The sequence below is a fragment of the Mytilus galloprovincialis genome, chromosome 2, assembly GCF_965363235.1.
Source record: "Mytilus galloprovincialis chromosome 2, xbMytGall1.hap1.1, whole genome shotgun sequence".
Classification (NCBI taxonomy): Eukaryota; Metazoa; Mollusca; class Bivalvia; order Mytilida; family Mytilidae; genus Mytilus; species Mytilus galloprovincialis.
In genome coordinates this window covers 86,181,261-86,208,409 of record NC_134839.1, presented here as the reverse complement: position 1 = coordinate 86,208,409, position 27,149 = coordinate 86,181,261, and the positions used below count along the sequence as shown (strand labels likewise).

Sequence of the window (27,149 nt, the reverse complement as noted above, 5' to 3'; positions counted from 1 at the left end):
TTTTTCTTTTTGCCTCTATTCTCTAGTTTTCCTGTTTTGTTTCTTGTTTTTTAAGTTATTGTGGATATTTAGTTTAATAAAAGCGAGTTTATAATCGGATCATTGTTAGCTATTCCACATGTTTGAAATGAAAATGTTTACATTCTAGGTGTTCATTTTTGTTTTATAAATCAATATAGTATGATTTCAACTGTTTATTTGCAAATTCCTATGCTAGAAAATCGTGATATGCCTAGAATAAGACTTCTTGTTAAAAATTTCTGACACATGCTTTAAATATATGCTATATGTATGTTTTTTGTCAAGTTGTTGTCCCCAGCTTTGACATATTCCCTATTTTCATTCTCAATCTTATTAGAAATAAGATAGAATATGTCTCATTTAGTCAAAAATGATCAGATGCCTGATAAAATCTTTAAGGGCAGACGTGGTGTTTTCAACATGTATTTGTATTGTTTTAACCATTTATTTGTAATATATAATTTATTGTTATGCATCGTTTGTCACGATAACATGGTTATTTAAACTCACTTACAATACCTTCTAATTAAGAATAGGATTTAATTTTGAATAGATATTATCACAATAGTTTAAGTTATAGATACAATGGATAAGCGTTGATTCATGAAAAACAAACCATTCGCCCTGCGGGCGAATGGTTTCTTTTTCAAGAATCAACGCTTATCCATTGTATCTATATCACAGAATATAAACTACGTGTATTTAAGTAACATACAGATAGATCCCCGGAAGGACCTGGATAATGATGAATAGTTTCCGATGTGACTAGTAATAAAAACATCATCATTGCTAGCTTGTGTAATGAAACAGAAAATGAGAGAACGGTAATGACGGAACAAAATCATTGATCTACCGTAATGGTTATTGACGTCTCTGAGATCATATTAGCACTAGACGTTGTTAGATGTTCTGGCCTTTTTTAGTAGACACATTTTGGCGAATAACAATTATCGGACACGTTTGGGTGTGTTGGGGTTTTTAGGACACGCTTGGGCAAAATAGACAAAATTGGTGTATTGGAATGTTTTGAAGGGATGGACACGTTTGGGAGTGTTACATATATATTTATATACAATCCAAATAAACTTATTATTAATCCTTTAATATTGTTATCAGTAAATTTAAATTTTACTCAATAGTTTTGTTCTACCCATATTGCTTTAACCTAACTTCAATCTGTCAATACCTTTATTTTTTGCATTGCACAAGGTCATGTTTTTCTCTTGACAGTCACTGAGGTCTACACTAATCTATTGGATGTGCAACGACTGAAATGTTAGTCTTAGATAAACAATTTTTGTTGTTGTTATTGGCTTTGAACTGGTTGTCGTTAACTGCCAGTACTCTCAGATATGTACTTTGTGTCCTTTTTGTTGTTGGGAATGAGCTGGGATGGATTATTACCTAGTCACATCTGGTCTGTGTTTATGTTGGATGTTTTTCTGCTTTGTATGCTTTGTATGAATCTGATGAGTTTCAGTTTGGTGTAACAGCACAACATAAGAAATGGTGTAAGTCAGAGGTGGGTTGAGCGATCAAAAACCTGTTTCACCCCATCCACGTTCTTTATGTGCGACCCAAGTTAGAAGCCTGTAGGTCAGTGGTTGTCTTTATGAGTTTTCCCAATTGAATTGTTTCATATTTTTCATGCCAGGGGCTTTTATAGTCAACTATACAGTATGATTTTTCCTCATTGTTGAAGGCTGTATGGTTACCTAGTATTGCTTACATCCACTTTATTTGAACTTTGGTGGATAGTTATCCTATTGGCATAACTAATCTCCTCATTTTTACAGAAGTTATCTAGTTTTCAAAATGTGTACTTTAGCTTAAATTCAAAGAGGAAAACAAGGATCTATTTGCAGATGCTGCATATAAGTTGGTTTAAGGATGAGAAAACACAAAAAATATTAAAAAAACATAACATTTATTCAACAATATTTTCTATAAAGAAAGAATAATCAGACAGAAAGCGTATAAATAACTGCAACACATGTAAAACATAGCTATCTTCAATAGAGAAAGATTTAATTTTAACAAATAACAGCCACACAATAGTTTTCCCTCACAAACGTAAATGTTTATAAGATGAATCATTTGAGATGGACAAAAAACTGTTTTCCTTTCTTGCTTACATGTACAATGTGCATGCATTTCTTGCTTTATTTTCGTTCCACTTATATATGTAGGTTTTTCTCATGAAAAGTAATTAGGCAGTACCATACAGATTTTCCCATTTGAATGAAATTATTTTCTTTGCTTTTCAGAAGATCCCAAAATCATTTATAAATTCTTATGCTTCAGTTTGACCTCCAAAACTGAGTCTCAGAATTTTCATATTATAATTAATTCTTTCCTCAACCTTTAATGAAGTTTCCAGTCTTAATTCACCAGAGGTATACAAATTCAATTGGACAAGAAGATAACTGGCTAAAGAACAACATTTAAAACAATCGGATATATGGCTTATTTCATTTAAAACTACATTTCCAAAAAGTAAAACATGTTTGTGGAACTATATAATCAATTAGAATTTTCCTTCATGAACCTCATTTACTTCAATATAATTCACACATGGTCATTTAAAGCAATAACTCCTACAAGGATTCAATTGAAAATCAAGATTATTATTAAGTGATTTGTAGATCTTATTTTGTTATTTATATTTGTTGTTTACAGTTTCCCTCTATCTATCATAGTTTTAAAAAGAAAAGCAAAAATGCTAAATATTGATAAAACTTGTGTTTCAAGGGCATTAATTCTTATTAGAAATAAATTGAAAATTTCAGTCATGATGAACTATTTGCAGATTGATGTTAGCTAATAATTTTCACAGTTTAGAGCTTGTATCTTTTTTGGGTGAACAAACATTTTACTTTGAGATATTTTACTAGATATCTTGAGGATCATTCAGGCTTAATTTGGCTGAAATCTTTTCAGTGGTTCCAGAGGGATGTTTTTTTTATGGCAACAACACAAAAGACACCATTTGAGAAAAGCTCACAAGACCCATATAAAAGAAGTAGAGTAAAAAATTTATCATAAATCTATTCAATGAAAAAAATTTTCTCAATTTTTTTTCTAAAGGCGTAGGTTCGGTAAGGGCCGATTTTGGCTTCAAATTTCAAGTTAATCTGACAAAAGATTTTGGACACTTTTTAAACTCTTAAGTGTCTATTTCAGTTGATTCAATTAGTTTATGTAAAAGATTTTCACTGATTTACCCATTAAAAACACCCTGATTCCAGCTTAATTATGAAAAATATATCAAATATGGCAAAATATGTCACTTTTCAGATGGTTTTTGTCAAAAATTAAAGTGGCTGCATTCGTGTTCATCCTCAACCTTTATATATGTTGTGTATTATCATCAAATACAAATTGCATTTCAATATTAAGAATGAACACAAATGCTGCCATTTTCATTCAAGACGGAAACCGTCTAAAGTTTAACTAAAATGTTAAAATTGTTAAGATTTCAGTAACTTAGTATGACTTAATGCTGCTAGTACCAGATATATGTGCAATGTTTTGTCAAAAACAACCCATATTTATGTAGCAGAATCATTCTACTTTCCAATAAATAACTAAAAGTTTACATTTTAACAATTTTGTAAAACTGCTATATTTTGGGGCCATAAAGGGGTCTTACTGGACCTACTCCTTTGGTGCCATGGGTTTCTTTCTGAAAAATTTCAAGACATCATGTCTCAACAGACTCTGGCAAAAAGACAGAAGTGCCTAATCACCAAACTCCATTGAAGTAAATGCAAAAATAATGTCATTAAATGAAGGGACATGGAATTTACCAATTGATTTTCACTCTAATTAATTATTATTGGCCAAATATTTACAAAAAATATCATAAAGTGTTTTAATCTATTAACAAACACTGCAATGAGAGAGTGGCAAGATCAGCAGCATTTAACAATGAAAAGCTTTACCTAGATCATTACAAAACTTGAAATATTGTCAAACAATCAATAAACAAAGTTGGTGTACCGGTAGTTGCAATGTTTTACATGACAAATTTATGTAAATTCCTCATCTCACATATGCATGCCACTTTTCAAAATGCTATAATGTTGATAAAAACAAATTACATTTTGTGTTGCAAAAAGAAACACATCTATACTATTAAACGAGAAGACCAAATTTCATGTGTTGCTTCTATTCCTTCCTCAATAAATTAATCATCATGCCTCTGTGTTCTATAGGTATCATGCATAGTTGCATTTGTCATCTATTCTTATGATTATTCTGTTTGGGTTATTTTGAGAGAAAAACGAAAATAAAGGCGTCTGTATATTTTTTCTATCATCAGACCCAACTTTTAAGTCATACAAGACAGTAATGAAATTTATCAGAAAACAAAAAAATAACCGACTTTGAAAAAAAGGGAGAGAGCTTAAAAATATATCCTGTCTCCAAGTACTTATGAATTTTGATACCTTTTCTGAAATTCTCCAGACAAAATCTTTTAAAACAATTCATCTTATAACAGTTTTCATACTTTCAACTAAGCTCTAAATGCCCGCGATTTTGCCTCCCTTTGAAACAGAGTCCTTTGCAGCTTTTTATGAATAATAATCATTGATTTAGAAGTTTTTCAACACAAAATAGTTAAAGCTGAAAATAACATAACAAAATTTATTCCAAAAAACAACAAATAGCCAATAGACTCATTATCCATAAAAAAAAATACAAATCATATAAAGTTTCATAACATCTATAAACATATATTGCACTTCTTGTTTAATGGATACAAGTTGTGTACATTTAAGAAAATCTGTTCATCTGATTTTTATGGCATATATATGTGTACATAATTTGTAACTTATTTCAACTGTAAATTTGTTTTCTGCATTCTTTGCTACTGGCACAAAAATTTTTTAAATGCAATATATTCTTTATAAGGCTAAAAATGTTCAGTGTTGGCATGTGTAAAGTCTTTAACTGTGTTTATAATTGTCCAATGATAGAACATTTTATTTTTATGATATATTAAACATATATCAGGAATGTACACAGAATTGTCTTAATTAACATTATACAGATAAATTTACTACAATCATTTATAAACAATCTATTCTATTACTAAATACACTGACACAACTACTACAAATAACAAACATCCGAAAGTTAAAATGACTAGATTGTATTTGAAGCATAAATATCTATAGCCATCATTCTAAAATATCACAGAATATTATTAGGTGGATTAATTATTGAGCTTATAACAGTAAGTCCTATTTAACTAAGGGTTATCTACTATCTATCTATTTAAATAAGAGGTTATTTCACTGAAATGGTCAATGGGATATGTGATTTTTAAGAAATTTAGATAGGTTTTTGCTGAACATTTTGCAATTCAAAATTTCAATCTACCTACTTCAAGACAAAACCCAAAACAGTGACCTACTATGATATATGACATTTCAGGGGCTATATTTTAAATCTTTTTCTGATTTTTTTTCAGGCTTCTGCTGTGAGATCATTACTGCAATCATCCTTTTTTATCTAGCTAGTATAGTTTTTTTTCAAGATAATGGCAAAAAAAGGCAAATAAAACAGCAGTACAATATACAATTTTAGCAGTTAAATTTCAGTTTCCTTTTTACAGCAATCAAAGAACCAATCCCATATCAAAGACATATACAGGCCTCGACAATAATGCTTGTCCGATTGTCCAGTACCAGAGGGAAAAAAGGTCGGACAAGTAAAAGCTGGATCAAGCTTGTCCGTAGGGACAAGTACAATTATTCTGCAGAAAATAAATTTAATCCAACTTTGATGAACAAAGTAATTTATTATAAACAAAAACAAGAAAACAAATATTAATTTGACATGTTTCTGTATTCTGCTTATTCAAATGCAAAACCTTTTTCTTCAACATGTTTACTTGCAATCGATAATTTTTAACTGGTTCTTTGTCAGGTACTTTTTAACAGGTAAAAGGTATACTATTCTCAGAAAACAGTCTTACTGATCGGAATCAATGATGCGCTTTGTAGATAAGGTAACTTTACAGGACAGTACGTCACCTCGAAAGATTCAGCTCCATTTGTTTAAGAGACAGTTTGGCACCGTAGGAGACATATTTAGTAGACATGATTGATAGACAGTTTCACAAGGCAGGAGACATTTCGGGACCAAGACAAATCAGTACCTCATTTTGCTACCTTATTCTGTTCCTTATAATAAATACCATACCAGTATTTTCACAAAATTTTTTTTTTTATTTACCATATAATTCACAAAATCATATTTGATCATCAGTAGAAAAAAACATTACTTGCAATATGGTGACCTATAGTTGTTAATTTCTGTGTCATTTGGTCTTTTGCAGAGAGTTGTCTCATTGGCAATCAGACCTTATGATGGCTTATCTTCTTTTTATTGATTGCATTTGAATAAACTTTTTTTTTTTAACTTAAAAAAAAAAAGAAAACAGAATACAAATCCAATGAGTGTACAGGCCTATCAGATGGTGCCTCATGATTAGAGTCTGATGAGACTAGCATTGATGGAAACTAGAACCTAATTCCTGTGATATGACTAGTTTCGCAGTTGTACTTGACTCATATTTTTGAAAAGTATTTTAAAAAAATGCATCAAATTCTGTTATATTGTTTAAATTCGTTTTGTTCCTTTAATCAACTAAAAATGTAAAAAAAGGTTATTTTTAATAGAAAATTTTTGGACAAGTAACAATTTCATTCGGACAAGTAAATTTTGGTATGTGCTTGTCCTACAGGACAAGTTGGAAAAAAAGTTATTGTAGAGGCCTGATATATGTGATCTTGAATCTATTTAACAAATTCACTACCTCACTTATCAAGCATATTAGCTATATCAATATTAAAATCAATAGATTCTTCATATTCTGAACAAATAATAACTTTAAGGCAAATTTTTTAAAACATCACTGGTTTGTGATTATGACAAAATTTAGTTAGACTTATGTAAACAAAGACTATCAGCACCATCAAATGTACCCGTTAAATAGATGTATATTTCTACACTAATCAAATACATAAATGCTGTAGATTTGCAAAGCATAATATCATTGATTTTTAAAGTTTATTCATTATTTTAAATTAGAAATAGGTACTATTAAAGTATTTCCATAAAGATTGATTCTTTGCAATTGTCCAGATATATTTGACAGTAAGAAACTAAAAAGTGTTTCCATCATTAAACCACAACATTTCTGAAACTAATTCCGGATATACAATAAAAGTTAAACCAGAGAATTGAAGGTGAATCATTCAAAATAAAAAAAATATTCCCATAATAAAATATTTTTTTTACTGAAAATAACAATAAATGACAAATTAAAGCATATTTCTGCCAAATACAGACAACCCATCTTTAAACTGTGTAACAAAATTAACAGAAAAGAGCACTAAAAACTTTACATAATATCCATCAATAACACGAGAATTTGATTGTAAGATTATGATGTTTTCTTGTCTTTATTTTGCCATACAAAGCTGTAATTGTCTTCCTGCTCTTGGTATTTATTTGCTTCCTGAGCTGCTTCCTGATCTCCTCCCTAAAATAAATATTTGTCAATTATATTACCAGCCCTCTCAGGGTAAATCAAGGTAAGTATTATTACTTTTACCATCTTATCCCAAGGGTTTATCCAGTTATTTTTGAAGGGATCTCAAGAGTTTTTTGCTTTTATGAAAATATTTGCTGGAAAAGTTGAAGTTTTTTAAAGCGTGTGCTGCAGTCTAATGAGTATCTTTTTCATTGCAAAAAGTTTTGTGTCAAATTGTATGTTACTGATACACATAATTGTATTGTTCATTTAACAGATAGAATAGCATCTCTCAACCAGTTCTTTGTATTTTCAATTGTCTGCTTTCGTTTATATGATTCTTGGTTTTCCCTTTTAAGCCTAACTATTTAGGAATCCCTCTGCTGTTATAAGTCTGAAATCTAATGTCCTTATTCAACGTACAACTGAAATAGTCTATACTACTACTTACCAGTATAGAGACAATCATATTTTTAAATGCATCTGAATCATCTGCTGATAATGTTTTAATTGGTTCTCCTTTTTTGTCATAATAACCAGCTGTTATTATTTTAACTTGTACTTTACCACCTGTTAAAAAAAAGAAATAATGAAAACAGCTATCAATGGATGACAAATTGTGATGGTTTTGAGAAATGATAATTATGTATTAATTTTTTTTTAAATAAGGAGTATTTACTGAGATTTTACAGTTTTTCTTAAGTTTTTAATAGCTGAACTTGGATCATAACTTAATATAAATTAATGAAGCCTAATTTCAAGAATAAAGTGAATTACTTTTAGGAAAAATATGTAATAGTCAGTAAGTCATATGACTATGTTTTACGCATCTGAGAACTGAAATTAAACCTAAAATCTTAAACAGTGAAATTCTCATATTTGAAACATGAGCTTTAAACAGAGAAGGAGACTTTAAATGATGCATCTCCACATCATGAGGGTACAAGCAAATCAGTTTATTTTACTGGCTGGAGTGCATATATAGATGTGGTTACCAAAGGCACTCCAATATATTACCCATCAAATTTGTTGGTCAATGAACTAACACTTATACAAAACCTTCAAATTTTTCTACCTGCTAAATCTAAACCTGCTTTTTCCAGTTCATCTTTTATCTGAATTTCTACATTTTCTATTTCTGACGTTTGTTTTTTATCATCTGTTTTCTGTAATTCTTTCTTGTTAACTCGTGTGACTCGAACTTTTACTCTCTCATCACTGTCAGGTCCTTAAAAAAAATAGGCTAAGTAAAGATGCATAAAATTCATAATAGTCTACATTTTTAAATAATGATTTATGATGGTGTTACAAATAAATAAAAACAAGAGTGCACACGCTGAAATGTCTCGCCTTCTATACTAATCATTGATATTATGTTGATAGTCCTAAGTATAAAGCTTTATTACAACTGTCTCATAAACTTAACATTAACCAAGATAACTAAACAAAGATCAATGAACCTTGAAAATGAGGTCAAGGTCAGATGAACCATGCCAGGCAGACATGTACAGCTAACAATGCTTCTATACAACATATATAGTTGACCTATTACTTATAGTATTAGATAAATAGACCAAAACTCAAAAACTTAACTTTGACCACTGAACCATGAAAATGAGGTCAAGGTCACATGACATCTGCCCGCTAGACATGTACACCTTACAATCATTCCTTACAACAAATATAGTAGACCTATTGCATATAGTATGAAAAAAACAGACCAAAACACAAAAATTTAACTATAACCACTGAACCATGAAAATGAGGTCAAGGTCACATGACATCTGCCCGCTAGACATGTACACCTTACAATCATTCCATACAACAAATACAGTAGACCTATTGCATATAGTATGAAAAAAACAGACCAAAACACAAAAATTTAACTATAACCACTGAACCATGAAAATGAGGTCAAGGTCAGATGACACCTGCCAGTTGGACATGTACACCTTACAGTCCTTCCATACACCGAATATACAAGCCCTATTGCTTATAGTATCTGAGATACAGACTTGACCACCAAAACTTAACCTTGTTCACTGATCCATGAAATGAGGTCGAGGTCAAGTGAAAACTGTCTGACAGACATGAGGACCTTGCAAGGTACGCACATATCAAATATAGTTATCCTATTACTTATAATAAGAGAGAATTCAACATTACAAAAAATCTGAACTTTTTTTTCAAGTGGTCACTGAACCATGAAAATGAGGTCAAGGACATTGGACATGTGACTGACGGAAACTTCGTAACATGAGGCATCTATATACAAAGTATGAAGCATCCAGGTCTTCCATCTTCTAAAATATAAAGCTTTTAAGAAGTTAGCTAACACCGCCGCCGCCGCCGCCGCCGCCGCCGCCGGATCACTATCCCTATGTCGAGCTTTCTGCAACAAAAGTTGCAGGCTCGACAAAAATAGAAACTATTGTCGTGATATTTGCGTTCCAGACTCATCATTTCAGCGATTTTTTGTTTACCGGAAGTGCAATTGTCCTATAGAGTTATCTCCCTTGAACTTGGTAAATTTTCACTTTCTCCAGCATGAACGTTGCGAAGTGGACAGTGGAAGATGTCATTCGATGGCTATCAGTTCCAGTTCCTGGCCAAACTGATGTTATCTTAGGTAAAAGATAAATGTTTATAGGTTTGAACTAGAGTTCTGAAGAATACTTTCTCAGGTAAATAGGGGGATGGGCAACGAAAATGTCTAGGCCGGTAGGGCACCAGAAATAATTTTAATATATATATATATAAAAAATAACTTCCAGGTATGTATTTTTTTTTTCTTCAATTGTTTTAAATGATCTATCTCTTGCAGAGAGATGAAGTTCTTTTAGGATAAGGAGAGCTTCATCCAAATCTCTTGGCATTGTTTCTTCCTTTGCTCACTCTTAAAGGCCTAAATAGAAGGGTGATAGTTAAAAATTTCATGATGTGCCAATAATTTTCTTTAAAACTTGTATCCTGTAAAAATTAACAATAATTCTTTTTATTTGATTAGAAAAGCCATAATTTTACTAACATCATAATATCATAAAAAAGGTAGAAATATGAATGACCATGTCACCTTGATTGGTCAAGCTTTACCCTGATTGGTCAAGCATTACCTTGAATTTTGTCTTTTATATCTGTTTCTTCTTTTAAGGCAGTCAAATCATCCGTGGCTTCTTCTATATGTTTATCAACCTTGTCTATTTCTGAAAAAAATGTCAGTATAAAGATTTTCAAATTCAGGATCTATTGGAACCATGTTGATTAAAATACAACCCTGAATGACTTAATAATAATAAAAAAAACCACACATAGTTTTATATGAAATGTATAGCAAAGAAATGGAGAAGGTGTCCATGGAACATAGATAATGACCCTCCCCTTTTGCATGTAATGTTATACAGGGGCATAAGTCAAAGAAAGGTAGAATTTTAAACCATAAACGGATTATAAGTATTTAGTAAAATCCAAATTATACACATTCTACAATCATGTCATTTTACATTGTTTTCAATGGAAGTTTTGCAATACTTTTTTCCAGGTTTATATATTGAAATTAAATAACTCGAGTAGATATAAAGCAAAATTTTTATGATCTCACTTTTTATGAAACCTAATCTGACTATATATACCTTCCTGTGTATTATCTAATCTTTTTATAAGGTTTTCCAGTGATTCTGTCAGATGCTTGTAAGACTTCTTCTTTTCTTCCAAATTTACACCCACTTCTTCCTCAGCCTTAAAAACAAACAATATAAAATCCTTTCCTTCCATAAAAGTAAAGAACCAGGTTTTCAGAAAATTTCTCTGGAACTATTAGTGATGTAAAATTTCAAACTATTGGCAAACAGATAGTGGCTGTATGGTGGAATAAAAATAGCTTAATAATAACAACTCAATATTATCAAGCTGCAGACCAAATATAAAATCATTCCCATTCATACAATCAAAACAGACTTCAAGGAAAGGTTTTACCAACGGTCATTCCAGACCGACTGATGAATCAAGTAGAGCTGTTACTAAACATGCTTTTGCAGTTCCACAGTGACAGAGGTAAAATATACAAGTTATGCATGTCCTAATAGTAATCAATTAACTGCAGAACACTTATAACCTATTTTCAGAGGCAGTGCACAGGTATTCTTTCTAACATTCAGCAAGTCTTATATGACCGTAGAGGTCGAATCCTGAACAGTTGGGGCAAATATTCAAGCTTGATACAGCTCTGAATTTGGATTGTGATTAAATATTCGACACAGCATAGGTTTCTGACACAGAATGAATGTGGTCTAATGAACTTAACATTTTTTTTGCTTTTGAGCAATACACTATGCTCTTGAATATTAATTCCCTCAAAAAAAATATTTGAAGAAATTTTCTTTTTAACTATTAAATTATCAAATGACATACAGTCATGGTTAAAATTAATATTAATTAATAGCAACTTCTAAAGATAAATTTACAGCTAATCATCTCAAGACAATCATCTTTTTAATACATAATTGTTAAGCAAGTGTAAGGGAGGTAATCAAACATTTACATATATAACAGTATTCTTTAAATGGAATTGCTATTGGATTACCTCCCTTACACTGCTTTTAACACAAGTTATTGACTGGACACTATAAAAATGCTTATTTGGGCCCCTTTTTTCGCCCTAACTTATTGAAACCCCCCTTGGAGCAAGAACCCCAAAACTCAATTCCAGCCTTTCCTTTGTCTTAAGAAACCTTGTAGTATAATTTCAGAGAGATATATACACTTAAACACAAGTTATTGTCTGTAAACTAGAAAAATACTTCTTTTTGGCCTATTTTTGGACGCTTATTCCTAGCCTTTTCTGTTATATGGAACCTTGTGGTACAATGTCAGAGAGATCCATACAGTTACACACAAGTTATTGTCCTGAAACTAGAAAAATGCGTTTTTGGTCCCATTTTGGCCTTTAATTCCTAGACGGTTTGCCCCATAACCCTTAAAATAAATCCCAACCTTCTACTTATGGTATTAAACATTGCGGTACAATTTCAGAGCAATTGAAATACATATACACAATTTATTGTCCTGAAACTATACACATGCTTGTTTTGGGCCTCTTTGGGCCCCTACAGTAATTCCTTAACATTTGGGACAAAATCAATCCAAAGCTTCCTTTTGTGGTTATAAACATTGTGTTAAAATTTTATTGATTTCTGCTTACTTATACTAAAGTTATTATCGGGAAACCATCTGTCTTCGGACGACACTGTAGACAACAACGTGATACCAATATACGACCAAAATTTTAAAAATTTTTTGCAGTCCCATAAACATTACAATGGCTAAATATATTCTTAAATAAATGACAGAGTTGACAAAAAAGTGCTGTATTCCATACCTCCTCAATTATACCATCCAATTCCTGCTCCATAGCGTCTTTAACTTGACTTTGTAAATCTGATAAAGATGCTTTGTTTTTCTCAAGTCTTGTCTTCAAATCTGTAAATTTTGTGTCCTTTAATCCTATAAATGTATGTTCAACATAAACATATTTCGCAATCATTTATTTTGTGAAAATAAACAAACTTTTATATATACTTTTATATAAGGTAAATTTATGCACCCCTCTTATCTTCTCAATTATCTTGAAATTTGTAGTGCCCGATTTAAAAAAGCTTTAGTTTTGATATTTCCTACATAGTTTTGATGATCCGACCTGCCATGGGGACTTATTAAAAACGAGTTTGAATAGTTTAAAGGTAGAAATTGGGAGTAAATTAGCTCTTAACTGGAAATGTAAAAATGTATTCTTAAATTTCCATAATATATTTAAAATAATTCAAATCTGATTAACAATACCCCTTTAGTAGGTACTTTCACAATTACTTAACAGCCCAGTTTTTATTGCAAATAAACAAGGACAGATTAAAAAATATGGAAAGATGGACAGACAGAGATTGATGGTCAGGGAAACAACTAATACCCCCAAAGCCTATGATGTTATCAATTTGGAAATAGGTTCTGTGGAGCATTTGGCAGGCTCAAAAATTTAAACACTTATGTATAGAATATTTAGGCAATAAAATCACACAGAACATACCTTTATCAAATTCTTCAATTAAGGAAGTGTCATCTTCATCAAGGATATCATCCATATCTTCTGTTTTATCGGTTTGGTCCATCTCTTCAACAACTTCTGACACAAAGGATTTTGACTTATCTTTTGGTTTACTTCTGAATTACAATTTTTAAAGAAAAAAGGAAGACATAAATTATCAATTCAACAAAATTCTTAAAAACTCCCAATTTAAAATGAAAACAAGAGGCTATCACAACGACAGCAAACCGGATTTATTAATATTTATTTGTGTCCTGGCAATATCACAAGAACCATTACTGATGAATGGTGAAAGTGAAAATCGTCAATATCAAATTTGACCTCCATTTTGTCATCAGTATCAACATATTAAAATTTGAAATGCTTAAATTGAATGGTTCATGAGTAAATGCAACAACGTGAAGGGAAACGCCATTTAACAATCTTTCAAGAACCATAACGCCTGAACGGTAAAAGTCAAAATCGTCATTATTGAACTTAACCTCTATTTTGTCATCAGTAACAACATATAAAAATTTCAAAAGCTTTGGTTGAATGGTTCATGAGAAAATGTACGGACACGACTGGAAACACCATTTTTCAATCTTTCAAGAACCATTACTCCTGAACGGTAAATGTCAAAATCGTCATTATTTAACTTGACCTCTATTTTGTCATCAGTTACAACATTTTAAAATTTGGGAAGCTTTAGTAGAACAGTTCATGCGTAAATGCACGGACACAGCTGGAAACTCCATTTTTCAATCTTTCAAGAACCATAACTCCTGAACGGTAAAGATCAAAATCGTCATTATTGAACTTGACCTCCATTTTGTCATCAGTAACAACATATTAAAATTTGGGAAGCTTTGGTAGAACAGCTCATGCGTAAATGCACAGACACGACTGAAAACTCCATTTTTCAATCTTTCAAGAACCATAACTCCTGAACGGTAAAAGTCAAAATCGCCATTATTGAACTTGACCTTCATTTAGTTGTCAGTAACAACATATTAAAATTTTAAAAGCTTTGGCTGAACGGTTCATGAATTAATGCACGGACAACATTTGATTGCCGCCCGCCCGGCCGCCCGACTGCCCGGCCGCCGTACATCCCCAAATCAATAACCGACATTTTTGTCACAAAAATCCGGTTAAAAATAACCTATTAGTTTCTTAACATTTTATCTTAATGGGTTCACATTTAATAACTGATGTCATGTGAATAGTGACACCTAAATATACCATAACGCATAATTCATCAAATCATGTAAAAAATTCCCCCCAAAACAATTCACTGACTTTCATTGTTAATTGTTGCTTTAATTTTCATGCATCAAGTATAAATCAGTATGGAGGGTTTCATGACAGAACAAATACCTACTTTTCAAAAGTAAGAGTAGTTTTCTCTGTATTTTCTGTATCTTTCTCATTTGTGTCTTCGTCTGTTTCTGATTTCTTTTCATTTACATTCACCATAGAATCTGATGTCAATTTTCCACCTGCATTTTCAGTTTTCTTTAAATCTTTGAACACCTTTTCTAGGTCATCCAAGTTATTTATAACCTGTACTTTTACTTTTAATTCAGCATCTGTAAATACAAATATTTAGTCAAGTTTTGCCAAGTGAAGTTATAACTAGAAAGGTCAAACAGCAAACAAATGCATATTTTAGTTAATCAATTTGGTACATGTATTTTAGTTTATATCACTTTATTAAAAAAAGTCTGATAATAAAATGTGCCAATGTGCCAATGTCAAGTTGTGCATGTTTTTTATTCTATTATTTGTAAAACACAAACTATAGGACTGAAAATGAAACAGCTGTTTGGGAACAACTGCATAACATTTCACTTTCCAATGAATTACTATAAAAGTGGTTCAACCTATTTCCAGACTACGCGAATGAATTTTATTTTTACAGGACATTCGGTCTGGTAAGCATCCTAGCTTTACCAGACCGAATGAAATTTTACCAGACCAATTTTTTTTTACATCTAATTGTATATTATCCAACAAAAACAACAAACATATGACTTTGTTGTGCCCTACTCCTCCCCAAAATGCACAAATTAAAACAAAATGATGTAACAAGAGGGGATATTGTTATGAAAGTTGTGCACAATTGCTTGAATGCATTTCAGTGAAGAGTCATGTCCCATTTTATTGGAGTTTGACAATGTTTGTGAACTCAACATAATTTAGAGTTTCTGTATAAAATATTATTTCCTGTTTCTTCTTTCTTTTTCATATATCTTTTGGTTTTCAATTCTTGTGGTTATATTTCATAGCTAAATTTTGTGATCTGCTTGGATTTTTATTCATTTATTGTATTTAAATCGGCAAACCCGGAATTATCCTTATCCGTTCCCAGAATCTGATCCGGTTTTAATTACATTTCCGGTTGTGCCAATGATGGCATCCATTGTTGTTTTTGACAGTCAGATATGTTTTTACCCGGATTTACACATTACTGGTTGTCGATGTTCGGCATAAAGCTAGCGGTTGAACAAAAAAAACATCGCTGTGATGAATAATAAAGATGAAAATGAATTTGAGATCGTTTGGCAATTTTGCTAGAATGTTCCATGAAAAAAAACACCGGACATTCGGACCGGAATTCAACAAAATTTTACCAGACCGATCCATTATTCACCGGATTTGTCCGACGGTCCGACGTATTTCGTGTAGTCTGTATTTCCATTGATACTATTATAAAATTTACCTTTCAGTGAATTAGTAAGTGAATCACTTTTGGTATCTGTGTTCCAGTTAACATCATTAATATTTTTTAATTCACCATTCTCATCAAAAACTTGAAATGATTCTTCGTCTACATCGTCACCACCTGTTTCTGTATAATCTGCAATATGTGTACACATTATGTTACATCTTTAACGTACCTTATCCCTCAAGATTTTTGTTTGAGCTATAGAATATGTTGATTCTCAAATATATTAAGTGAGGCTAATTTTGTATCATAAGCAGTTTCAGTTTAATTATCCTTTATCTGTATACGGTAGAAAACAATTTTAGTCTATGAATCTGTTACCTAATAAATCAACTGTGTAATGTTTCTGAAACTTATTTTGCCTGAATCTTTCTTCAGAGATTGTCCATACAGTGTAATTCCTTTTGTTTCTTTACAATCTATTTTTTGTTTTAAATACAATGAATAAAGCAGTACAAGCCAAAATAATTTATTATACAGATTCACCAGGCATTGGTTCACTTTCGTTTGTAATAATTCATAATAAAGTTTCAAATTAAGCATATCCTTGACAGGTATCAATCAAATTCATCCAATCTAAACTAGTTTAACTGTAGCATTTTGTATCATGATAACTATCTAAATAATAGGCATAAAAAGAGATATACATTTACTGGTGCTTAAAGCATTAAAGAATATACAACAAGACTAACATTAACTAAATACACTTAAACTCACACTTAAGAAAAAAAAAACTATATTGCCCGACAAAAGTCTGCAGGGGCCATAAAAATAACACAAAGAAAAACAGTTGTCAACAGATGCCCAAGAGCAACATAAAGGCATAAAAAGAAATAAAAAGAAAGTTGGTCTTGATAAAAAAAACATAGTTAAATGCTCTTACTGATCATTTCAATAGAACAGCAATTATAAACGGTTTTAAGTTCAAGGAAATTTTCCATTCTGAAACAAATTTTCAAACAAATACCCTTTTCTATTTGGTGAAACTACTTGTCTAATTTTATGTTCTCAAAAACTGTTTCAATGGGACAACAATTGATTAATTTCTTCATTATGTTTTATTTCAACACTGGAAACCCAAAAGTACATCTTTTGATTTTGATTTTTCATATAATATTTGTCTTTGAAGCTGGATGATCCACAATGAAAACTATGTCATTGATGAGAAGAGACGATTGCTTAAAAACAACCTATTTCAGTGCAAAATATATACTAGACAACACCACAAAAGTATAAAATTTGTGCAATCAACAAGTAAAGTCAATTTTCATTAAAAAAAAAAATAGTCACAACAAATTAAGATTAAAACAGATTTACAATTAAGTTGCAATCAAATCTTTACCAAAAGTCAATTCAAAGTGAGCTAAAAATATAATAATTGACAATAAAATATTTCAACCTTCTAGAAATATAAAATACTTTATACATGGAATTAAATGCAGTTATAGTGATTTACATTTACCTTTACATTTTTTTATCAATTTATTTAGGTGTAACAGAATAAAGAGCAGAAAACTGATATTTGGAGCTTTTGTCTGTGTCCAAGGACCACAACCTTCACAAAAATAACTCCAATCATAGATACTCAAACTTATTGACAAACTGGCAGTCAGCGAGAATGCAAACATCAAGTCAACTTTGCCAGTAGGGGACAAACAAAGAGCAACTGGTTTATTTTGTTTTTCACTGTCAGAAAAAGAACAATAGTTAAGTTTTCTTTGGAATCTTTTTTTAATAAAAAAAAATACTTGCTACCGGTACTAAATTTACACATCTAATACAAATACATACGTAATTTTTGTTCTGCTTGTTTCATTTTCTTCTCTTCCTCTTTCCTTTTCCTTTCTATTTCTTCTACAACCACACCAATATTAATTATAGAACAACACAAAGCAAATGATGAGATCTTGCAAATTTACACAATAAATCTTACAAAAACAAATTGGCAAGCCAAGGACAATCCATTGCCTTTGAAAAAAGTTTCAGTTCAAGATGTATCCTGAACTAAAAAAAACAAATTGAACAGTTTCTATTTTTTTGTATATAATCATTAAATTGTATGATAAATACCCTCAACCATCTGATTATATTCAGTATACTGTTCTTCGGTCAACAAAGGATTACATGTAATGGGCACAGCCTGGCTTTGTTTGATTGGTTTAAGGTACGGATGGTGACATATCTTGTTTGTGTGGATAGTCATAACATAACTACATGTCTCTGGCTCATCTATTCTCCCTATGTGATCTCCAGATCCCTCGTCACATACAAACTGCAATCAAAAATACAAATTATGCATACAGTTCTACTCAAATCAGAAACTTCATTGATGAGAAAGCTCAATTCCTACAATATTAAGAGTCTAAACATATAACCACAGAGAGTTGAAAAATACCAATGTTTACCATAACACCAGACAAGGATGCCTTAATAATACAGCAGTCTAAATACCTTAGAGGCATTATAATTTAGCAATAAAAATTTGTTCATACCAATGAAAAATTCATAAACGGCTCATGAAAACCATGAGTTTAGCATGTGATTGCTGAGTTCAGTGTAAATAGATAATGATGACTATCATCTCATTATCATTAGGAAACGTGTGTCCTTGTTTTAAAAAACTGAAAGTTTGACAAAGTTTTTGATTGTTATACAATTTCAGCAACATAATGTAGGATCACTATGTCTCACTCCCTAGCTATAATCTTTTGTGGGAGGGTCACCAAAATGGATTTGAATACTTTCTTTTTTATATTTACCTTCATATAGTTCATTATGGAAGTTTATTGATTTAGGAACTATTGTAGATTTACAAAAGACTGAAAGATGAACAATGTTTAGATGAAATCCAAAATGTGAGAAAAAAATTTTATATGTCCATTCTGCTAGATACCTATTTGTTGATTCTAGATACTGATGTGTAAATTCTGATTTGTGGAATCATCTAAAAACTGATGTCTAGATTCTGCTAGAAACTGATGTGTGTATTTTGCTAGATGGTGATGTGTGTATTTTGCTAGATGGTGATGTGTGGATTCTGCTAGACACTGATGTGTGTATTTTGCTAGATGGTGATGCATTTTGCTAGATGGTGATGTGTGGATTCTGCTAGACATTGATGTGTGGATTTTGCTAGATGGTGATGTGTGCATTTTGCTAGATGGAGATGTGTGGATTTTGCTACATGGTGATGTGTGAATTCTGCTAGATGGTGATGTGTGGATTTTGCTAGATGGTGATGTGTGTATTTTGCTAGACACTGATGTGATTTTGCTAGACACTGATGTGATTTTGCTAGATGGTGATGTGTGGATTTTGTTAGATGCTGATGTGTGTATTTTGGAAGACACTGTTGTGTGTATTTTGTTAGATGCTGATGTGTGTATTTTGCTATAAACTGATGTGTGTATTTTGCTAGATGGTGATGTATGTATTTTGCTAGATGGTGATGAATGTATTTTGCTACAATGATGTGTGCATTTTTTTAGATGCTGATGTGTGTATTTTGCTAGATGGTGAAGTGTTTATTTTGCTAGATGGTGATGTGTGTATTTTGCTAGATGGTGATGTGTAGATTCTGCTAGACACTGATGTGTGGATTCTGCTAAATGGTGATGTATGGACACTGCTAGACACTGATGTGTGGATTCTACTAGACACTGATGTGTGGATTCTACTAGACACTGATGTGTGGATACTGCTAGACACTAATGTGTGGATTCTGCTAGATGCTGATGTGTAGAATCTACTAGACACTGATGTGTGGATTGGCTAGATATTGAAAGGATTCTGTTACACAGATAACACAATAACTTACCCTAACTTCTGTTTTCCTTTTATCACCAGTAAGATCACACTTTGACCCATTGACATATGACTGAGAATGGTATCTGTTTAACTTGTTATAGGACTGAAATTCAATAGTAAACACCTTATTAAATGTGTGTCATCATAAAAATGTCTAAAATTGAGAATGGAAATGGGGAATGTGTCAAAGAGACAACAACACAACAATAGATTAGACAAAAGCATATAATTTAGAGCCCAATTCATAATAATTATAACTTAGATATTTCAAAAACCAGTACAATATTAGGTATGTGATGAACCTATAAATGTACTGAAATATTGAACAATAAAATGGTATCTGCATAATTTACCCAGAGAAAATTTGCACATATATATATATATATATATATATATATATATATATATATATATACCCCACAAAATTCTGTTTGACATGAAAATTTCTCCTAGGAATGTATGATGTCATTTCTACAAATAATATAATTGTTCTGGATATATTTACTGATAAAATTGAAAGTAAAGTAAAAGAAAAAGTTATTGAATGTATTAGTGAATTCCAGGTTTCAATTACTGGTATTTCTAACTTTGATGAATTGGTTGTAAATTTTCCATGTGTACAAAACATTCATCTGTTATGTGCAAGCACTTACAAGTTCTTTTTTTATTGGGTTAGGTTGCATTAAGTCTTGATTAAATGTAGGTACTCTATTGTGATAGAGACTAATTGTTAACATTTACTGACATTTTGTTTTATAAACTAGCCTAAATTATATCACATGATATGCATAATGATGCTGTAAAATACATCTAACTACCATTGATGACAGATTGTGAAACAGTGTTACACTGTATGTCAATTACCTCTCCTCTTTCTGACCAATCCTTCTCTGAATCATAGTAACCTAAATATACAATATCTCCAAGTATCTTTCCATCTGAAAAAGAAAATCTGATTAATCATGAGGAAATAATTAGCTTGACCTTCTTACCATAACTAAATATGAATAGAAATATGAAAGAATTAGAAAAGATTTGGATTAGGTTTCGACATAATAGCATAACATTTGTAGGTTGTAGAATTTTCATAAAATTTAATGGGCAACAAGAGTGCACACACTGAAATGTCTCGCCTTCTTAACTTATCATTGATTTTTTGTTGATAGTCTTAAATGTAAAGCTTTATTACAACTGTCACATAAGCTAAACATTAACCAAGAAAACCAAACATTAATCAATGAACCATGAAAATGATGTCAAGGTCAGATAAACATGATAAACCATGCCAGGCAGACATGTACAGCTAAGAATTCTTCCATACAACAAATAAAGTTGACCTATAGCTTATAAAAAAACCGACCAAAACACAAAACTTAACACTGAGCAATGAACTGTGAGAATGAGGTCAAGGTCAAATAAAATCTGCACGACTGACATATAGATCATAAAATATCTACTTACACCAAATATAGTTGGCCTATTGCTTATTGTATTAAAAAAATAGACCAAAACTCAAAAACTTAACTTTTTTTGACCACTGAACCATGAAAATGAGGTCAAGGTCAGATGAAACCTACCAGCTAGACATGTACACCTTACAATCATTCCATACACCAAATATAGTAGACCAATTGCATACAGTATAAGAAGAAAACAGACCAAAACACAACCAGTTGCTTCGCAGGGCACAGCATTATACGACCGCAGAGGTTGAACCCTGAACGGTTGGGGCAAGTATGGACACAACATTCAAGTTGGATTCAGCTCTAAATTTGGATTGTGATTAAATAGTTGACACAGCATAGGTTTCTGACACAGAATGAATGTGGTCTAATGAACTTAAACAAAAAATTTTGCCTTTGAGCAATTCACTATGCTGTTGAATATTAATCCTCTCAAAAAAATGTTTGAAGAAATTTTCTTTTTATTTATGAAATCTGAAATGAAAAAAATTGACCCCCCAATTTTTTTTTCACATCCCCCTTTCCCTTATTTCAAAACTGATCTCAATTCAAATTTCTAATGAAGTTTGCAACAATAACTACTCATTTAAATACATCATAAAATATTAAAATGTAAAAAAAGTGCTTGTTATTACTGAATGGTAAAGATTGTTTTAATCTATCAGTTGGTAGTAAAAGTGAATATACATTGTATATTGTATAAAACAATGATTTAAGTTGATTCAACTACTATTCTGGACAAAGAAAGATAACTCCAATTGAAATCCAATTGGAATTTCTTGCTATTGCACAATATTGTGCAATTAGATATTTCTTGCTATTGTGCAATACTGTGCAATTGAAAATATTTGCTATTGCACAATACTGTGCAATTGAAGATTTCTTGCTATTGCACAATACTGTGCAATTGAAGATTTCTTGCTATTGCTGAATACTGTGCAATTGAAAATTTCTTGCTATTGCACAATACTTAATATAATAATTTTGGATCCTGATTTGGACCAACTTGAAAACTGGGCCCATAATCAAAACTCTAAGTACATGTTTAGATTCAGCATATCAAAGAGGCCCAAGAATTCAATTTTTGTTAAAATCAAACTTAGTTTAATTTTGGACCCTTTGGACTTTAATGTAGACCAATTTTAAAACGGGACCAACAATTAAGAATCTACATACACAGTTAGATTTGGCATATCAAAGAACCCCAATTATTCAATTTTTGATGAAATCAAACAAAGTTTAATTTTGGACCCCAATTTGGACCAACTTGAAAACTGGCCCAATAATCAAAAATCTAAGTACATTTTTAGATTCAGCATATCAAAGAACCCCAAGGATTCAATTTTTGTTAAAATTAAACTAAGTTTAATTTTGGACCCTTTGGACCTTAATGTAGACCAATTTGAAAACAGGACCAAAAATTAAGAATCTACATACACAGTTAGATTCGGCATATCAAAGAACCCCAATTATTCAATTTTTGATGAAATCAAACAAAGTTTAATTTTGGACCCTTTGGGCCCTTTTTTCCTAAACTGTTGGGACCAAAACTCCCAAAATCAATACCAACCTTCCTTTTATGGTCATAAACCTTGTGTTTAAATTTCATACATTTCTATTTACTTATACTAAAGTTATGGTGCGAAAACCAAGAAAAATGCTTATTTGGGTCCCTTTTTGGCCCCTAATTCCTAAACTGTTGGGACCTCAACTCCCAAAATCAATACCAACCTTCCTTTTGTGGTCATAAACATTGTGTTTAAATTTCATTGATTTCTATTTACTTAAACTAAAGTTATTGTGCGAAAACCAAGAATAATGCTTATTTGGGCCCTTTTTTGGCCCCTAATTCCTAAACTGTTGGAACCAAAACTCCCAAAATCAATCCCAACCTTTCTTTTGTGGTCATAAACTTTGTGTCAAAATTTCATAGATTTCTATTAACTTAAACTAAAGTTATAGTGCGAAAACCAAGAAAATGCTTATTTGGGCCCTTTTTGGCCCCTAATTCCTAAAATGTTGGGACCAAAACTCCCAAAATCAATCCCAACCTTCCTTTTGTGGTCATAAACCTTGTGTTAAAATTTCATAGATTTCTATTCAGTTTTACTAAAGTTAGAGTGCGAAAACTAAAAGTATTCGGACGACGACGACGACGCAGACGACGACGCCAACGTGATAGCAATAAACGACGAAAAATTTTTCAAATTTTGCGGTCGTATAAAAACTTGACTATAACCACTGAACCATGAAAATGAGGTCAAGGTCAGATGACACCTGCCAGTTGGACATGTACACCTTACAGTCCTTCCATACACCGAATATACTAGACCTATTGCTTATAGTATCTGAGATATGGACTTGACCACCAAAACTTAACCTCGTTCACTGATCCATGAAATGAGGTCGAGGTCAAGTGAAAACTGTCTGACGGGCATGAGGACCTTGCTAGGTACACACATACCGAATATAGTTATCCTACTACTTATAATAAGAGACAACTTAACATTACAAAAAATTTTAACTTTTTTTTCAAGTAGTCACTGAACCATGAAAATGAGGTCAAGGACATTGGACATGTGACTGACAGAAACTTCGTAACATGAGGCCTCCATAAAAGTATGAAGCATCCAGGTCTTCTACCTTCTAAATTATAAAGCTTTTAAGAAGTTAGCTAACACCGCCGCCGCCGTAGCCAATGCCGGATCACTATCCCTATGTCGAGCTTTCTGCAACTAAAGTCGCAGGCTTGACAAAAACTGTTTGAAAAAATAAACAAATTTCTATAACTAAAGAACTGTTTTTCTGATTCAAAACAAATATCTCACAATTATTCACAAAGTCACTTTAATAAAGGAAAGGCTTCAAAAACACACTCTAGCCCTATGTTCTGTAAAGGGAAATAAGTAATGACGAGTCTTTTGGCTCAGTATGCATAATTGATTTCCCATAGGTATTAGTAATAACATTTTCTTCTTAAAAATCAGTCCATATCGTATACTTAGATATGTATGATGGCTCGTTTGGCAGCTGCTACAGTTTCACTTATTTGGTTCAATTTTGGGTGAAGGTAAAAATGTAGTATGATTCATTTTTTCATAAATTAGCACATCCAGAAACTCCTTTCCTGATGCAGCTCCTCACAGCTTTTGTGTCCCTTAATTTGAGGCCCATTTTGGATATTGACCCATTTTAGCAACTTGCAATATGAGAGGAGTTACATGACCTCTGAGGAAAAAAAAAACTCTTTCGGTAAACTTGAAAAATTATAGCAAAGATATATTTAAGATATGGATGTCTTAATAAGTTTTTGATATTTATAACATTATAGCAGGGATAGTATGTTAATGACATTTTGGAAATCATTTGAAGTTTAGTATTTAACCTTCCTTATGCATACCTCTGATCAGGATATTAAGCAATTAATTAAATGAAAGGGGTGGGGTATCCCCTAACCAGGTCAGAAAGAGCAGGGCCAAATAATCTTCGTCATGTTCTTGGAAATGAAAATGTGCTGATACTGATTCAACTGCTGACCAAAATATCATTTACTTTCAACTTGTGGTTCCCCTTAAAAATGTTAAACTGACCAAATCACAAACTTTAACAAATTTCTACCAAAAACAGCATATCTATAATGTATTTTTTTTAAACTTTTTTCAAGTTTTATGGATGTCTTGCTTTTTGACATGAAGTAAAAAAAACTCAGCAAAACCAATTTTAAAAGTCTAGGATACCTAAAATACTTCATCTATTAAAGCACAATATTTGAGTATTTCAAATTTAAGGTCTGTCAGACATCAGTTAGAGTTTAATTTCTACTTTTATACCTTCAACATGAAATTGTCGGATATATTTTCCATAGCAGAACTCATAACTCCACCAATCTTTTGCCTGAAAAAAAAATATATATACATGTATGAAGGTAATAATTTAAGATACAACAAACATAAAAAGGAACTAAATGAATATTATAACATTTGAAGATATGTGGCCTTAGGCAGATATGAATTTTCATTTTTGATTAAATATTCTAAGCCTTATCTACAGTGTTAGTTTCAACTAGAATCTTTTGACATGTACATTTAGTCTCTGTTTTGACAGTGACCATACACTTTTTACAGGGTATATTTTCTGATAAATACTTAGTTGATGAAGCTTATATAATTCCAAACTCCTAAAATAATTGAGCATCTTGTGTATTCCCCCCTCTCTCTCTCTGCTCCATTTAAATAGCATTTACAAGTTTAGGAATTAGAAAACAATTGGTAAAAACTTTTTTGTCTCATTCTGATCAATATGTTGAAATGATTTTATGTCAGAAAGCATTGAATATATTAAAAAAAAAAAAATCTGTCCCTTTAAAACAGTACATCAAAAATTATATACCTTCAGCAAACAAGGTACAGATTCTAATGGTTTAAGTAATTCAGGAATTCCAGTTTCTAAAGCTTCTTTTTCCTTTTCTTCAATTTTTCTTTCTGTTTCCACTTGGTCTGGAAAATGACATTGATATCTCTGTCCATATTTGGATGTTAAATGAATGTGATTCACCGGCAATTCTACCTAGAAATATACATTCCATCATAAAGAAACAGCAATTCATTTGTGTTTAATTAAATGAATTTCATTTTTAATTAGATGTTGGCATTTAGCTTATATCTAACCAGTTGTGGATCCAATGGGTATCACAAGATGTTTGTGCATGACATCCCTAATATGGCAAAAATGGGGCAACATACAGAATACAAATTAGTGTGAAGAATAATAATTTATACCAAAAGTAGCACAACAAAGTTTAAAAATATAATTGAGAAATCACAGGTGAGATTTTTCTTAATTAAGATTTATTGTTTAAAGAAATGCACTACAAAGTAACTGTGTTTTCAGATCTTCTCAGCCTACTCAATACTCAGGCCGAATTTGCTAAAAAAAATGTTGAGGGATGTATAGAAAACCTGCATATTTGTACCTCCGGCTTTAACAACACTGGCTCTTTTAAAATATCGATTCCATAATTGACGTTGTTTATTTCTTCTATATCTAACATTCCTGAAAACATTACTATACTTCCAAAACATTGTGAAAGTAATAGGAAGATCGTGAAGCTGGAAAAGTGATCCATGTTTGTTTTGGTACAATACGCATGCGTATGATTACGCGACAAAATTCCGAATGGATAAAGGGTATTGACAAAACTCGTATCACTTTTCTTCCCCAGATCCTGGTATTTGCAGTTTCAATTTCTTTAGGCCTAGTAGTTTCGATGTTCCTTCTTAGAGTTATTTTTATTTGGCCCATTTCAAATTTGTATTCTATGGATTGAATTGTAGTTTACAAATATAAGTATGTGATAATTTAAATATAGGGTTTATCAAGGATTTGTATAGTTAGATTCAAGAGGCGTGAAAGGAGGTGGGGGTATTTTTTTTTTCTTAAAATCTTAATCTTAAGGGCATACGATACAGTTTTGATCCCATATTGAAATTTTGCTGACAATTTGTA

At 31.5% G+C, this 27,149-nt stretch overlaps 1 protein-coding gene across 1 annotated transcript; it reads right to left on the bottom strand.

The window, feature by feature from the left end:
• Positions 1 to 1,931: 1,931 nt before the first annotated feature.
• LOC143064699 (uncharacterized) lies at positions 1,932 to 26,800 on the bottom strand. The gene is made up of 16 exons (XM_076237732.1): positions 26,617 to 26,800; positions 26,034 to 26,210; positions 25,475 to 25,538; positions 21,046 to 21,119; positions 20,192 to 20,284; positions 18,445 to 18,646; positions 18,166 to 18,228; positions 16,369 to 16,506; positions 15,028 to 15,235; positions 13,647 to 13,780; positions 12,945 to 13,069; positions 11,200 to 11,305; positions 10,684 to 10,773; positions 8,646 to 8,798; positions 8,022 to 8,140; positions 1,932 to 7,579 (listed from the first exon to the last, which is right to left on the bottom strand). The coding sequence occupies exons 1-16, from the start codon at positions 26,767 to 26,769 to the stop codon at positions 7,481 to 7,483; spliced, it is 1,998 nt and encodes a 665-aa protein (XP_076093847.1). The 5' UTR covers positions 26,770 to 26,800; the 3' UTR covers positions 1,932 to 7,480.
• Positions 26,801 to 27,149: the final 349 nt, after the last annotated feature.

Coding starts and splice junctions, on each gene's coding strand:
- LOC143064699 (XM_076237732.1), bottom strand. CDS start 26,769: ATGGATCACTTTTCCAGCTTCACGATCTTCCTATTACTTTCACAATGT. Junction 15,236..16,368: donor ACTTACTAATTCACTGAAAG/GTAAATTTTATA, acceptor TTGTATTTACAG/ATGCTGAATTAAAAGTAAAA. Junction 7,580..8,021: donor ATATGATTGTCTCTATACTG/GTAAGTAGTAGT, acceptor TATTTATTTTAG/GGAGGAGATCAGGAAGCAGC.